This window comes from Colias croceus, chromosome 28 (assembly GCF_905220415.1).
Source record: "Colias croceus chromosome 28, ilColCroc2.1".
NCBI classification, from domain to species: Eukaryota; Metazoa; Arthropoda; class Insecta; order Lepidoptera; family Pieridae; genus Colias; species Colias croceus.
In genome coordinates, this window is record NC_059564.1 from 3,939,577 (window position 1) to 3,955,995 (window position 16,419).

Consider the following 16,419-nt stretch of genomic DNA (forward strand, 5'->3'; position numbering starts at 1 on the left):
GAAATCGGTTCAGCTATTCTCGAGTTTTTCGCTTACCAACACGTTTAGCGATTAATTTTTATATTATACTAGCTGTGCTCCGAGGTTTTACCCGCAGTGCTCCGCTCCTTTTGTCCTAGCGTAATTGTTGTGGACTGTATTATTTTTGGGGTTTGTGTTCAAGAAAACACCCTTCCTTCGACATACATATATTATCGACCCTTATGTACACTATTACAATTTATACTTAATCACTATTACATATTCACTATTACTTATTCACTATTACTTCTTCACTACTAGTCTGGAAGAAGGACTTGCTGCAACTGACTTTAGTTCCAAAATGTTCGCTATTTATATGCGTTGCTGGCGGCGGGATACAAAGCGATGCGGCGAGCCACAAAGCCATCGCCCGGCGGCGAGTCACAAAGCGGCGGCGGCGGCTCAAAGCCGCGGCGGCTGTCTTGCATGTGCCGCCTAGGCCACGCCTCCTCCACGTGTAGATGTAATACACGTGGCGTACTGTGTAGAACGCGATAGTCGAAACCGCGGTGCGCCTCGTCAAAACCGCGGTGCGCCTCTTCTTCCACGTGTAGCGTTGAAACTCCGCTCCATACACGTGGCGTCGCTGTGTGGGGAGCCCCGTTGTCGCCTGCGCTTGACCTTGATAGTGTGCTCGTCCTTTACAGTCCTCCCCCCGGCGTAGCTTGCGTAGCCTCCTTCATCACGACGAGCTTGTTGACGGGGCGTCTGAAGATCCCGCTCTTGGTCTTCACTTCGGCTACCCGCACAGCGTCGTCCGGCCCGGCGTGAACGCGCACCACGACCCCCATGGGCCATGTGTTGCGCGGCAAGACGTGGTCCACGATGATGACCACGTCACCTTCCTCGAGGCGTCGCGTGTCCTTTCGCGCCTCCCCCCGTGGCACGAGCGTCGGTAGGTACTCCTTGATCCATCGGCGCCAGAAGTGGTCGGCGAGCGCCTGGCTGGCGCGCCAGGTCCGTCGGTCTGCTTCGTCGCACGGCCCCGTCGTCGGCAGTCCCGTTGAGGAGCCCAACAGGAAGTGGTTGGGCGTGAGGGCTTCGGGGTCGTCTGGGCTCACGCTCACGTGAGTCAGCGGCCTCGCGTTCACCGCGAACTCCGCTTCGGTTAGCAGAGTCCACAGCACTTCTTCTGGTGGCGCCTTCTCCCGTAGTGTCGCGCCGAGCGCGGTCTTCACTGACCGCACCAGCCGCTCCCAAGCACCGCCTTGATGCGGCGCACCCGGCGGTATGTAGCGCCACTCCATTCGGTGGCGCAGTGCTTCTTCTTGTAGCGCCGGCGCCCACTCGTTGTACGCCTTCTTCAGTTCTTGATCGGCGCCCCTGAAGTTTGTTCCGTTGTCTGAGTACATCAGACGAGGCCACCCTCTGCGCGCCGCCATTCTCCTCAGCGCCATGATGGCTGAGTCCGTTGATAGAGACGCGACGAGCTCTAGGTGCACGGCGCGCGATGTCAAGCAGGTGAACAGCGCGCCCCATCTCTTCTCTCTTCTTCGTCCGATCTTGACCATCATTGGCCCGAAGTAGTCGACCCCGCAGTTGGTGAAGGGTCGGTGGAACGGGTCGAGGCGAGCGCGTGGCAAGTCCCCTTTGGCTGGGACCTGTGGCATCGCTCGGCGTACTCGGCACAGCGCGCAGTTCTTCTCTACGGTGCGCACTGTGGGCCGCAGGTGAATGACCCAGTAGCGCTGCCTCAGGTCGTTGGTGACACGCTCGCGGTTGGCATGTCCGGCGGCACAATGTTCCTGTAACACTATTAGTCTGGTTATTCTGTGCCGGCCGTCGAGGATCACCGGCTTCTTTACCGTGTCGGGTGCCGTGGCTGCGTTTATGCGGCCCCTTACTCTCAGCACGCCGTCTTCCATTACCGGGTCCAATTTGTACAGCCTACTGGATCTGCTGATGGGGCGCGCGTCCTTGATTCGCTTTATGTCTTCCCCAAAGCTGTCGTTCTGTGCGCGCTGCACCAACAGTCGTTCGGCTTGTTCCAGGTGGCGACATTCTAGTCTCGTCGCCGTGTGCCTGATGCGCATGTCGATAAATGCGAGCACCCTTGCTGTTGCTCCCACCAGTGTGCGGAATTTGGAGAAGCGCTCTGGATCCGGCAGCCATTCCATCTTCCGTGGCAGCTCGCTTACATGCAGTACATCAGCCTCGTCCGTAGTTTCTCGAAGTTCCTTCTCCGTGGGCCACTGGTCTTCCGTCTTCATCAGGAATTCTGGACCCTGGAACCATCGATCATGTCCCGTGGTGAAATTTAGGCGGGTGGCGTCGTCGGCAACGTTTTCGTGAGTCGGCAGCCACCGCCACTCTTCCCTTTGTGTTAGTTCTCCAATCTCACCGAGGCGATGCGCGACGAACGGCGTGTATCTCTTTGCATCGTTGCGCACCCAGTGCACCACCGTCGATGAGTCTGTCCATAACCAAGTACGAGATATGTCATACCTGTGCTCTCTTCTTATCTGATCAGCGAGTCTTGCGCCGACCACCGCCGCTTGTAGTTCTAGGCGCGGGATCGTCTGCGCGCGTCGTGGTGCCACCTTCGCTTTCGCCGAGACGAGTTTCACTTGCACGCTGCCGTCCGTTCGCCGCATACGCCAGTACGCCACGGCTGCATACGCTTGTTCACTGGCGTCGCATAGCACGTGCAGCTCGATGTCTTCGACGTTGTCCGTTGCGTAGCATCGCGGCAAACGTAGTGCGCCGACTGCTTCCAGTTGCGACAGCCAGCCTGCAAAATGCTCGCCCTCTTCTTCAGGTATCGGCTCGTCCCACGAAATCTGGAGGCGCCACAGGCTCTGCAATATGATTTTAGCACGGATGGTGAAATAACTTAAGAGGCCTAGTGGGTCATAAATTGACATGACCGCACTTAATGCTTCGCGCTTGGTTGGCGGGCGCTTGCGATCTCGCACCTCCACCGGTACCCTGTTCATTGCTGTGTTGAATCCTAGCGCGTCTTGCTCGGCGTCCCAAATTAGCCCGAGGATCTTCGGGGCTGGCTGCGCTCCTCCCAGCTGCGTTGGTGTGCTGGCGTGCAGTTCTCGTGGCACGTCCCTCAGCACGCTCCTGTCGCTGGCGTTCCATCCTCGTAGCTTGAAGCCTGCCGCTGCGTGCACCGTCCGTATTTCTTCGATCGCTTGTCTGGCTTCCTCTGTGTCGGCGTAGCTCACCACCAGATCGTCCATGTAGTGGCTCTTCGTTATTGCTTCCAGCGCCATTGGATACTGTTCTGCGTGCTGCTGCGCATTATGATTGCGGATGTAATGCGCCATAAATGGAGAGCTCGCTGCGCCGAATATCATGGACGTCATCTTATAGTGCTGTGGCGGCGTGTCGCGTCGGCTTCCCCTCCATAAAAACTGCTGCGCTGGCTGGTCTTCGGGTCTTATTTTCACTTGTAAGAACATCTCCTCTATATCTGCTGTGACTGCCACTGCCTTTTCCCTGAATCGAAATAATATACCTGGCAGTGATAGTAGCAAGTCTGGGCCCTCAAGTAGTTCATCATTTAAACAAGTCCCGTGGCTTTTGGCTGCCGCATCAAAGACCAATCGCTGCTTCCCTGGTTTGTTGGGATTGGTCACAGCAAAATGCGGCAGGTACCAGCACACGCTGCTCTCGCCTTCACTGCCATCGCACGGAACCGCATACCTTTTCTCGAATAAGTTGTTCATCTGCTTGGTGTACTCGGCTGCGAATTCCGGCGCGGCGTCCATTTTTGCTTCAATCTTCAGAAGTCTCCGCAGCGCGGCGTTGTAGCTCGGCGGCATGCGGACATTATCCCTCTTCCATGGCAGGCCGATCTCGTACCCGCCCAGCGTCTTCTTCGTAGTCGTCTCGACGATTGACGTCGCTCGTCGGTCGGCTTCACTAATGCACGATCTGCTGGCTATATTCAGTGATTCGATCTTGAAGTGCTCTGCCACTAGGTCGTGCAGCCGTTGGTCCGCTTGTTGTTCTCGGACGTGAAGCACGCGGTCTCTCTCGACGATCATTCGACGCGGCGTTGTTCCATGTATCACCCAGCCGAGATTTGTCTTGGAGGCGGCAGGTTCGTCGGCGCCGCCCGTCCGAAGTTCTCTGGTCACGATATGCTCCCAGTGGTCGGTACCCACCAGGACACCCGCGCGTGCTTGTTCGTAACATACCTCACGTTCCGGTATGTCGCGCAGATGTCTGTACCGAAGCAGGGATCCCGGGATGGACTGCTGATGCAACTGCAGCTTCTTCATCGTGCGGGCGCGCAGGTCGTGTAGTGTCCCGTCGCTCTGCCCCCGCAGCTGCACCGTCACCAGCCGACTTCCTTCTTCAATCTGCTCCATGTTCGCCCCGTGGATGCGGAGCGGCGTGGCGGGACCTTCGGCGCCTATCTGTTGCGCCAGGTCCTCATCAATGAGAGTGATGGTGGAGCCCTCATCGAGCAGTGCGTGCGTCGATACCTCCCCCCGTGGGCCGACGACGGTGACTGGACACATCTTCAGCAGGACGGCGCGGGGCGGTGCGGTTGCGCGGTCAGCAACCGCCATGACGGTTTCTTCGGTCGACGCAGCAGGCTCTTCTCTTCTTACGTCGTGCAGTGATGAATGATGCGGGCGGCGGCACTGGTTCACGCCGCATGGTTTCGCTCGACAGTAGCTGCGCCGATGTTTCTTCGTGGCGCACTTGAAGCAGGCGCCCTTTTCCCTGACCAGCGCCCACCGCTCATCCACCGACAGCTTGGCGTAGCGCGGGCAGGCAACCATAGCGTGGTCGTGCCCGCAGCACAGGCAGAAGTCTTCTTTCTTCTCTTCTTTCTTCTCTTCTTTCTTCTCTTCTTTATCTTCACCGGAGATCATGGTGTATACTGCAGACTTCCTTTTCGGTGGAGCAGGTCGCGCTGCTGCTGCTGCTGCTGCTGCTGCGGCGTCTCTGCGCGCTGGTGCAGTGCTGCTCGTCGGCGCGTAGGTGTAGCGAAGCGCCTGGTCCGCCTCTCTCATGAGGAAGCGGGACAGCACCACGATCTCTGGATCCGCTGTGCCTTCCTGTGCAAAAGCATAATCACACCACCTAGACCGCATGTGCGGACTAAGTTTGTCCAATATCTCCCGTGCTAGCATAGGATTGTACAAATATCCTTTTCTGTCTATGGTTTGAAGTATACACACCACATTTTGCACTTTTACCGCGAAGCAGTTGATGTCCTTGGCCGCTGCTCCAGGTCGCGGCAGCTTCCTTAGGTCTTCCATGGCCCTGTCGATTATTATCTCGGGCCTCCCGAAGCACTGCTCCAAAGTTTTCATGACTGCTTCAGGTGATGAAGCAGTGTGAAGCAGCGCTGCCACGGCGTCCCTTGCTTCCCCCTTCAGGCAGGTACGCAGCCGCTGGATGTTTTCTGCGTCGGACACTTGGTACATGCTGCTTGTGTCCCGGTAGGCTGCTCGGAACGGCAGCCACTCTTCAATCGCACCTGAAAATATCGGAAGGTCCGCGTGGCGTAGGCGCGGTCGCGCCATCTTCTCTAGGGACGCCGCCAGCTGCTCTATTCCCGTTCGTCTGGTCGGCGTCGGCGATCTTCCTCTTCTTAGTTCGGATCGCTGGTGTCTGTCATCCTTCGGCACAGGATGTGACTGGAGCCACTCGTCTACCTTGTTTCGTTCTTCTGTCGCGGTGACGGTATCTTCCGGCAGGCCCTCGTCTTCCTGTATGGCGGACACCTCGAACTGTAAGCGTTTATTTATTAATTCTTTCTCAATTTGTAGTTCTTTTCTCTGGATAGCGGCGAGTCGCTCTGCCGCTTCTAATTCCGCCGCCTTAATCCGCCGCGCCGTACTCGCCGATGACCGCACCGATCTAGCGGATCTCGCTGGCGAATGCCGTCGCGGTTGCGGCGGGATCTCCATTGTTTCTGTGGCTGACGTTAAGCGTGCGTCAGGCGGCGATGCCAGCGGGTCCAGCACCAGCCGCCGCATTCGTTCTTGCCGCACACGCTCTGTCTCCTGGCTCCGGTCCTCCATTTCTGCAGCTTCACCCTGGCTGCGGGTAACCACCATGCCTAAAGAGGTGACGCACCGCAGGCTTATACTGGCAGACTCGTTCCGCTGACCAGCACCCCTGATTCCCGGCGCGTACCACCAAGGTCACCCGACGGCCCGAGTCTACCCGTAAAAAACCTTACGACTCACCTCATTGGACTAGTACCAACAGCGCGGCCCCGTCGGTAGGTACCTGACTCGCCTGGTGACGATCAAAAACACCAGCAGGCTAGTACCAACGTTACCGGTTTGCCGATATTCGCCCCTCGAAGGTGAACTCGTTGCCGATGCGTACCTCTCTTCGGCAGGATCTGGTCTTCCACGGGCAGCGTTTCCTCTTCCTGGAGTATCCGGCGCTCGTTGTTATCCGGCGATCGAAGGACCAGACGTTGTTGTGGACTGTATTATTTTTGGGGTTTGTGTTCAAGAAAACACCCTTCCTTCGACATACATATATTATCGACCCTTATGTACACTATTACAATTTATACTTAATCACTATTACATATTCACTATTACTTATTCACTATTACTTCTTCACTACTAGTCTGGAAGAAGGACTTGCTGCAACTGACTTTAGTTCCAAAATGTTCGCTATTTATATGCGTTGCTGGCGGCGGGATACAAAGCGATGCGGCGAGCCACAAAGCCATCGCCCGGCGGCGAGTCACAAAGCGGCGGCGGCGGCTCAAAGCCGCGGCGGCTGTCTTGCATGTGCCGCCTAGGCCACGCCTCCTCCACGTGTAGATGTAATACACGTGGCGTACTGTGTAGAACGCGATAGTCGAAACCGCGGTGCGCCTCGTCAAAACCGCGGTGCGCCTCTTCTTCCACGTGTAGCGTTGAAACTCCGCTCCATACACGTGGCGTCGCTGTGTGGGGAGCCCCGTTGTCGCCTGCGCTTGACCTTGATAGTGTGCTCGTCCTTTACAGTAATGATATATAGCCTTCCTCCTTAACACCGAAATAATTTTTCAAATCGGACCAGTAGTTTCTGAGATTAGCGCTTTCAAACAAACAAACTCTTCAGCTTTATAATATTACTAGCGGTCCGCCCCGGCTTCGCCCGTGGTACATATTTACGTTTTCGCTACATAAGAACCATCCTCGTACCTACTTCAAGGAATATAATAAAAAAAGAATTATCGAAATCGGTTCAGCCGTTCTCGAGTTTTGCGCTTACCAACACATTTTGCGATTCATTTTTATATATAATATTATATATAGTATAGATTAATTTACCACTAGAACACGGAGGTAGAGGATTAACATGTCTAGAAACTCTGCATAAGACCCAAATAATTAAATATAAAACTTATCTTGAAAATGAAACCGATCGTATTATCAAAGCTATATTTAATCATGACAAAACCAAAGAAAAATATTCAATAGTTAAGGAAACGCAAATTAACTTAACGGAAATAGGATTAAATCAGTTTGAAATTTACAGAGACAAGCAATTAAAAGAAGCAATAATTAGGACCAGAATTACAAAAATAAAAGCAAAACCATTGCACGGCCAGTTTTATAGATCAGTTTTAGACAAGGAGAATATAGATAAAAATCAATCATTTAGATGGCTTAATAAACAGAAAGTATCTTTAGAATCATCCATATTTTCTATTCAAGATCAAGCGGTGATTACGAGACAGCATGAAAGAGATATATTAAAGAAAGCAGTAGATGGTAAATGTCGATTATGTGTAGTGAAAGATGAAACAGTGCAACACATAATATCGGGATGCGAAAAATTAGCTGGAACTTATTATATAAAGAGACACAATAATTTAGTACAATATATATTTTGGGCGCTAGCAAAAAAACACAATATAGAAGTTTCTAAACAGTGGTGGCTAGAACACTTGACACTACCTCAGGTGAAAGAAAATATGACTGCGAAGATAATGTGGGAAATTCCAATACAAACAGATCAAACAATAGTACATAATAGACCGGACATTATATATATAAATAAAACAGATAATAAAACATATTTAATAGACATAACAGTACCATCAGATTATAATATAGGACCAAAAGAAATAGAGAAATTAAGCAAATACCATCCTCTTAAAAATGAAATAGCCCGGCTATGGAATACTTCTGCAGAGATTATACCAGTAGTGATAGGAGCAACTGGAATCGTTGCTAAGAGTATAAATAAGTACTGATATAAATTAGACGCGAACATCAACATACAAATATTGCAAAAACAAGCGGCTATACATTCAGTCACTATCATAAGCAAGGTGCTAGGTAACACAGTATTTATAAATAGAGATTCCGAACCTCCTCTTCCTTGAGGGTCTCAGGGCGGGAGTTAGGAATAAAAATAATAAACCGAGCTACAGCTCGAGTAGAAAAGTTTTTCAAAACCATATTGTATAGATTATAATATTATAATAATTACGTATTCCTCTAATATTTCAGCAATAAGGTCAACGACCCGTGATACATTCGATCGAATATTTTCTAAAACGCAATTTCTAAGTAAAATGACGGCCGCGTGCCGCGCTGTCTGCCTCAGCTTCCGTTCATCTATTTTAGTACTAAACATCTGACATAATGACAAATATAATATACTAGCTTTCCGCCCGCGGCTTCGCCCGCGTTTTCAAAGAAAAACCCACTTATCGCATTTTTCTATTCTTTATAAATTTATACATTTATAAAACCCCCTTAGTTCCCGTTCTCGTGGGATTTCCGTACCTATCCTATGTGTTAATCCAAGTTACCCTCTATAAGTGTGCTAAATTTCATTGTAATCGGTTCATTAGTATTAGCCTGAGAGAGTAACAAACATACACACACACATCCATCCTCACAAACTTTCGCATTTATAATTTTAGTAGAACAAATTATCTACTAGCTCTTGCATGCGGCTTCGCTTGCGTGGTTAAAGAAAATGAACGGTACTTACCTACTTATTATTGTCATGTACTACATACTACTTGTATTTTAATAAATAGCACCATTTATTAAAAAAAATAAAGCTGTAGTGGCTCAGTGATAAGTCGGGGGTTTATAATATTGATTTTTTAATTTATCTGCACATGGTCAAAACATTATCACTGCTTGAATGACGAAGAAAAACATCGAGAAGAAACCGATATATCGAAGAATCAAAAAAAGTTCGATTAATTTTGTATAGGTAAGTACTTATCAATACAATAATTTTATGAGTGTGTGTTTTAGTTTTTGTAAACTGTATTATTATTTTTCAAAGAACGACAAAAAAACAGTCCTTTCAATAATTTCCTGGAACTAAGATGAAATTAAATTATTATTAAAAACGAAATATTAAAATGTATTTTGATGTAACTAATGCATCGCAGACGCAGCTTTATTGCACAAGTTATAAATAGTAATAAAGGCCTGTTCACACTGAACATGTGAAATGAAAAGTGCAGTATGTAAGTCATAGGTACTATATAATAATATAAATTCGAAAGTTTGTGAGGATGGATGTATGTGGATGTTTGTGTATGTATGTTTCTAACTCTTTCACACAAATACTACTGAACCGATTACAATGAAATTTAGCATACAATATATAAAGGGTAACATGGAAAACACATTGGATAGTTTTTATTTCGGAAATCCCACGAGAACGGCAACTATGCGGATTTTTCTTTGAAAACGCGAGCGAAGCCGCGAGCCGAAGGCTCGTGTTTTATATAGTACATTAATACATTGCTTATATTATAAAATAATATTATGTATATTCAAATGCTTTTCATAACCAAAAATTTTTTCATCCACAGTTACACCTCACTTTTTAACCAGAATCGAACCCAGGAGCTCAGCTGTTATTTTACTATGTACAACATACAAAGCTCAGTTGATTTTCTACCGCAAGTGCGGTGTGAAGACGCCTTAAACTAAATCATATGGACGGATGTCCTGTCCCTTTCACACACGATTAAACATGAAAAGACTCATTATTGAATACAATAAAATAATCAGAGAAACGGGTTTTTCTTAGAATTATGATTTGGTTTAATAATTTATAGCATTTATGTGAACTAATATTATTTATAGGATTTTGTTTTGTACCAAAAAGTTCTGAAATTACTGTACCGATTTTGAACATTCTTTTAGCATTAAAAAACAAAAGGTTCTATTCTTTGTTTTAATCCTGATAGAAATGGAATTTAATAAAAAAAAAATAGTCAAACCTTTTTGACTTTTTTAGACTACCTACCTACTACCAGGATATTTAAAAATGGTTATAATTTTACTTAATTAAATTTTCGACCGCCTCTTTGGTACAGTGGTAGATGCGTGAGCGTATCACCGAGGGGTCCTGGGTTCCATCCCCGGTGGAGACGAAGAAAAAAAACGTGTCTGTCTGGTAGGACACAGAAGGCTGATCTTGACTTGTCCGGTGTCCCTAAAGAAGATCAGTGAAACAGATGTATAATGTATCCCTTACCCCACTAGGGGACATGGGTCATCACAGTCACACTATTAAATTTTTTATTAAAATCATCACTCACACACAAAACAATCTAAGATGTTTCTAGAAAGTCAACAAGATAATTTCATCAATGTTGGCAACACTGACTTTTTCGACTAAAACCTTACAAACAATGTATATTTTTTCGTCCGATCGAATTTTAACGATGTTCACTTTTATTGTTATAACTCTTTTTGTGGATATTTTTTCTCCGCCATTGTATTGTTTTCCGATTAAGCCTTCATTTTTTATTATTCGCGCAGTTATAGTTTGAGAAATTGTGTCGATGTCTTCATAAATCGTTATTTATTATGTTATTTACTGTCCTTAACTAGTGATGTATCATTGGTTTGCTTACTAAATAAGGTGTAAATCTAATTTTTTCTATAGTATCCACAGATAGTATCATATACTTTTTTATATTTCTAATTATTGCTCTATGTATGTACTATATACCTTTCATACAGTAATTTTAACCTAAAACGTAATAAATTATATACTAAAACCTTCCTCTTGGATCACTCTATCTATAAAAAAAACTGCATCAAAATCCATTGTGCATTTTTAAACATGTGTTATACATACATACAGAGAAGGATTTTATTTATACTATGTAGTAATATACAAAAAAATCAACAAACAGTACTCTTATTTACGTTCAAATAAATAGAGATAACTATTTATTTTAACGTAAATAAGTAGCTATGTTAAAATACAGGTTATACCCGTCAACTTTATCAACACCAATTCATCTTCCTAATCAAAAACAAGGAACAGCATGACTATCAATATATATGTTTAAAACAATATAACTTCATAACACCGGTCCTTCCGAATTACAAGATACGGTTGTAGACATGCGACTTATAGTCGCAGGAAAAACGCACGTTTACGTAAATCTTGCTTTTTTTGGAAAAAAAAATTATCTAACTAAATAAATGAAAACGTGTATTACTAGGCCACAGAATATCCTAATAATATTATAAATGCGAAAGTTTGTGAGGAAGTGTGTGTGTGTGTGTTTGTTACTCTTTCACGCAAATACTACTGAACCGATTACAATGAAATTTAGCACACATATAGAGGGTAACTTGTATTAACCCAGAGGATAGGTTGTATCCCGGAAATCGCATGGGAAGGGGAACTATGTAGGTTTTCCTTTGAAAACACAGGCGAAGCCGCGGGCGGAAATCTAGTCATATACGTATATATAAGCTTAAGAACTACTATGTGTAACAATTAAATAAAATCCGTTTTTTTTGCTGAACTTACAATTGAATTAAATATAAAACTTTTATAAATATATTTAAAGTTCACTTTTTTAAATAGTTGAAATATCTTTATTATTTACCAAATTGGCAGAAATAAACGTTCACCCGTTCACGCGTGATGCTGTGACCAAGGAAAACGGGTTTCATTTTTATGTAGATTAAAAAATATATAACCAAAATTAGATCCTATGAATAGAGTTTTAATCAAAATAGAGACGAAAGCTTTATTTTTAAATAATCTTGTTACACAAGTTGATTATAATAAAAAAACTCGGGGACTGCCGCGGTAAAGCTATTGCATGCTATGCCTTCAAGCCACATCTCCGCCCGTCGAAGTGGGAAGCGTGAGGTTTTTTCGCTACGGAATTTCTCGATTCGGTCCCCGCGCTCAAGGCCCTCGATAGAAGCTATGCAATAGCTTAATAGCAATTTTACAATTTATTTTCCTGATTAGTATCTATTTAATTCTAATATCCGTGGTTGTTTGTTGCTCGACCACATAAACGGATTCTATGGTTTCGCTATTAGAACATCGAATAAAATTTTTCGATGTTCTAATAACATGTGAAAGAAAAATCGAAGTTTATTATTTTGCTTAGTAAAAAGTTTTTAAGATGAGCATTATATTCATCTGCTTTTTTTTGTATCACTGATAAAAAAAATAAAATGAACAAAGTCGGGCGACAAGCAAATATATATTGTTATCACAAAAAAGGAACGGTAATAGGCATGCTCTGCCGCTGAATTACTTACAAGGGTAAACACGTGGAGATACGTCTTGTGATTTTGAAAGGCTGCGCAGACTTGCGACTTTTTAAATTGCGAAATGCTAATTTAATTTTCCCATCTTTCACTGTGTAACTGGTCGCATATAAGTTAGAAGATTTATAATTATTGGTTATGGTTCTATGCAATTGAGGCTTTGTTTAATTATTAGGGTAAATTGCGCAGCATTGGGTACTATGTCTAGATAATAATTATTAAATTTATTGAATTAAGTGCCTCTAAGTTAAGTCAAAGTTTAATAAATTTTATGAAAAGCTATGCGTTTAGCTAATAAAATGTATATGAACCATTTTCTGCACGATTATAATATAATATTTCTCTCTTTGTTACAGATAAACTACATAATTATATAGCTGGAGTGCCACATGTCGTTGAAAATTTGTTTAAAACTGGATCCATTCGACGAAGAACTGATTAACAGAGATCTCACGATATACTGCATTAAATAAATAAAAAAATCCTTTTATTTCTAGACAGAAACCGCATTAACCTGACCTCTTAAAATCCACTCAAAAGCATATTAATTACGCCAAAACTGCCATTAAACACCTTACCCCAACACTTGCGACTTTTAGTCGCAGCCACAGTCGCAAGGTCGCAAGTCCACTCAACCCCGTCACATCCTTATCTCGTGTACCCATGTCAATGTTACTTTGACAACACACTGACCGACATACGAATGGATTTATCTAATTTCTATATGTGCTTCTATTTTGAATTGACGCGGGTGCTTATGTGTTTGCTCGGAAGATTGGAGATAACGTAAAGTTGGTAATAATAGAAGTGGAGAAATAAAATTCTAAATACAATGAAAATAGATACATAGATATAATATTACGTTACTAAGGAATGTGATATAAAGAAATATTATGAAGGTTAAATAATTTTTAATATCGGTTCAGCAGTTCCAGAGATTACATTGCACAAACCTACTGAAAAACAAATATACAAGGAACTATTGGTTCTATACATTCCATATTGAATTAGGTATCTTATGACCAAAGAGACAGAAACTACAAGCATATGCAGTTAGAGACTTGAGTAACCAGATGGTTAGTTAGCTGCCTAAGACATAATATGATTTCGATAAATGTTTAAGGGCTGATTTTTCAATCCTTGGTTAAATCTTATCCGTCCAGTAAAGTATTACACAATAATATACAGATGTCACCTAAAAACTGTCAAAAAGTGGGCAAGTTACACATTTTTAAAATGGTTGTTTATTACGATATTCGATGAATAAGTTTTAACTAAGAATTGAAAAATGGGGCCTTAATCATCATGAATTTAAGTATTTTATATATATACTAGTTTAAAAAAAAATCATTTACATAATTCAGGCCACATAGCCCATAAAGTGTTTTAAGCCCCTGGCTCTCTTAATTACAAAGAAGAGTCGCAAACATTGTCAAATTATTTTACCAGTAGATGTAATATTTTACCTTAGTTCTATTGAACCGACTTCAAAAAAGGGGGAGATTTATTTATTTTTTGTCTTAGTTTTTTATCCCGGTCCAACTCACATGAAGCCGGGGCAAGTTAAAATATACCCACAATCAAACAAAACAAACAAACAATTTGTAATTAAATTAGTCAGTAATGAAATTTTAAAACCTTAAGTGAAATACCTAACCCTTTACAACAATTCGAGTTATTTGCAGGTGCTCTATGGTATTCCAAATACTTCAGTCTTCAATACCTTCGGAATTATCCAACGAGAGTTCGGTGGGAATTAAATACAATTAGTGTAATTTAAATTTGTTTTAAGTCTTCGATTATATTTAAGTGATAAAGTAATATAAATTGATTTAATAAATGTAGCTAGAAACTCAGTTTTATTTTAAAACTAGCTTCCCGCCTGCGGCCTCGCCCGCGTTTTCAAAGAAAACCCCGCATAGTTCCCGTTCCCGTGGGATTTCCGGGATAAAACCTAGCCTATGTTGCTCGAAAGATTTCTCTGAAGTTCCTAAGTTTAATAATTGAAAAAAGAATTTCCTAAGTTGCTCTGAAGATGCAGCTTTTTAATGATGAAAGAATTTTTGAAATCGGTCTAGTAGTTTAAGCGTAAAAATCATACATACATACATAATTATTACAAACCTTTCCTCTTTAAAATATTAGTATAAATTACAATGACAACCCTAATCCAAAAAAGAACGTTAAACTTCATGAGGCGCGTTGATAGTAAAATTTTAAGGTTTCGTCATGTCAATACCATCACGTCATGGAGTAAGGTGACGATTTTGGTATCTTTGAATCTTGCCAAAGAAGTTGCACTTGTGACACGTGTGCTCGGCACACATGCTTTTTTATGTTTATTAATAAATTTTAATTTTACGGTGCATTTACATCAAACGAGCAAATGCTCATTCTAACCCCACTATGTCAAATTCGTTTAGTGTTAACAGGCGTAGAGCATTCTTTCGTTGTTCTTAGTGCGTTCGAAAAGATTCTATGCAATGTTCTAATACTGAACAACACTGAATACGAGTTTTCGTTTACAAAAAAATCACGAAAGAATGCTCTTGCTCTAGCTCTTTGTTCGTTTGAAGTAAATGGACCCTCATACAAAGCATATTAAGAGATCAAGATCTTTGAAATATCTTCGAAAAAATTGAATTTTAGAAAAGGCGTAAAGAGTATCGATTTTAGCGGAGAATTAAGTGTGAACTAAACTTTAACTAATCAGTAGTTTTGATAACATTAACGATTAGAAATATTTTATCATAGAAATGCAAATAAGTATGTAAAATAAAAGCGCATGATAAAAGATAAATAATTACTAGGCCCTTACTGTGCACTGGGAACGTGGGAATGAACTAATTTACTAAAAGAACAGGGAAACATGTGGAGTCTTTGTAGTTGTAAAAATATAGTACAAATTGATTAAAAATATCGTGAAGTTGACTAAGATGAACTGTTAAAATGGAACTATTTTTGATAAGCTGCACAAATATGTAAAAATTTATTATGATCGAAACATGGCATATTTTCAATTCAAATTTTATGGATAAAGAGAATACAATAAAGAGAATATAATTAACCTACCGTCATATTTTATATTCAACTTAGATAAACAACTACCTAGTTAATAATTTTAACATGTAGTTACAGCTTGTATGTACCTATTTGACATTGGTTTTAAAGAGAATATATCCTATCTTCAATCAAAACTTTTTAAACTATATTTTACTCGTGCAATATAATGACTATTATATTACCCAAATAAATTCACAACGAACTTTCACAACCACGGCTCCATACCACTCTCTGTTCTCACAAATTTACAAAGGGCGTGGGCTGGGCGTTACAATTAAATATATATTACCGATTGCCTGCGTCAAATACTATCTGGTTTAGATCAAAGGGTTCTAGCTTAATTACGTTTTTATAAGAATCTTTTCCTTTCTTTTCCGATTCAATTAAGACAAAAAGAACGCCTAAAATTCTTTTTATGTTATCTAAGACAAAAAGAACGCCTAAAATTCTTTTTATGTTATCTAAGTAGGTAGGTACCTTTTTCATGTTTTAAAGGAGATAGATATGTTTCAAAACTAAATTTTTTACTTTTATTTCAATTTATCCGGTATAATTAAGACTTAATAGTGATACATGTGATCATTATAAATACAAATAGGAATTAACAATATCACGAACACGTGACACATCTACAATTTTACCGATACCAGCCGTGGTAGGTATTCTCCATTCTCCTTTAGGAATAATGGATTGAAAACGTATCCTCTGTCATTAATAGGTAACCATTGCACCTATGATTCTAATAGCGAAAGCTCATAATATGTAATTACTAACTACCTTACATAATATTTACTTATGTACAGTTTACTTATAAGTATTAGATAAATGC

At 42.6% G+C, this 16,419-nt stretch overlaps 1 protein-coding gene across 1 annotated transcript in view; it reads right to left on the minus strand.

Annotated features, from left to right (window-relative positions):
- Positions 1–329: 329 nt before the first annotated feature.
- LOC123703949 overlaps positions 330–16,419 on the minus strand; it is a 36,016-nt gene continuing 19,926 nt past the window's right edge. Inside the window, exons 2-5 of the mRNA XM_045652161.1 lie at positions 6,661–6,907; positions 6,331–6,434; positions 667–6,055; positions 330–501 (exon numbers count right to left, since the gene is read on the minus strand). Of these exons, the coding sequence (XP_045508117.1) occupies positions 330–501; positions 667–6,055; positions 6,331–6,434; positions 6,661–6,907 (5,912 nt within the window). The remainder of the gene's footprint in view (positions 502–666; positions 6,056–6,330; positions 6,435–6,660; positions 6,908–16,419) is intronic.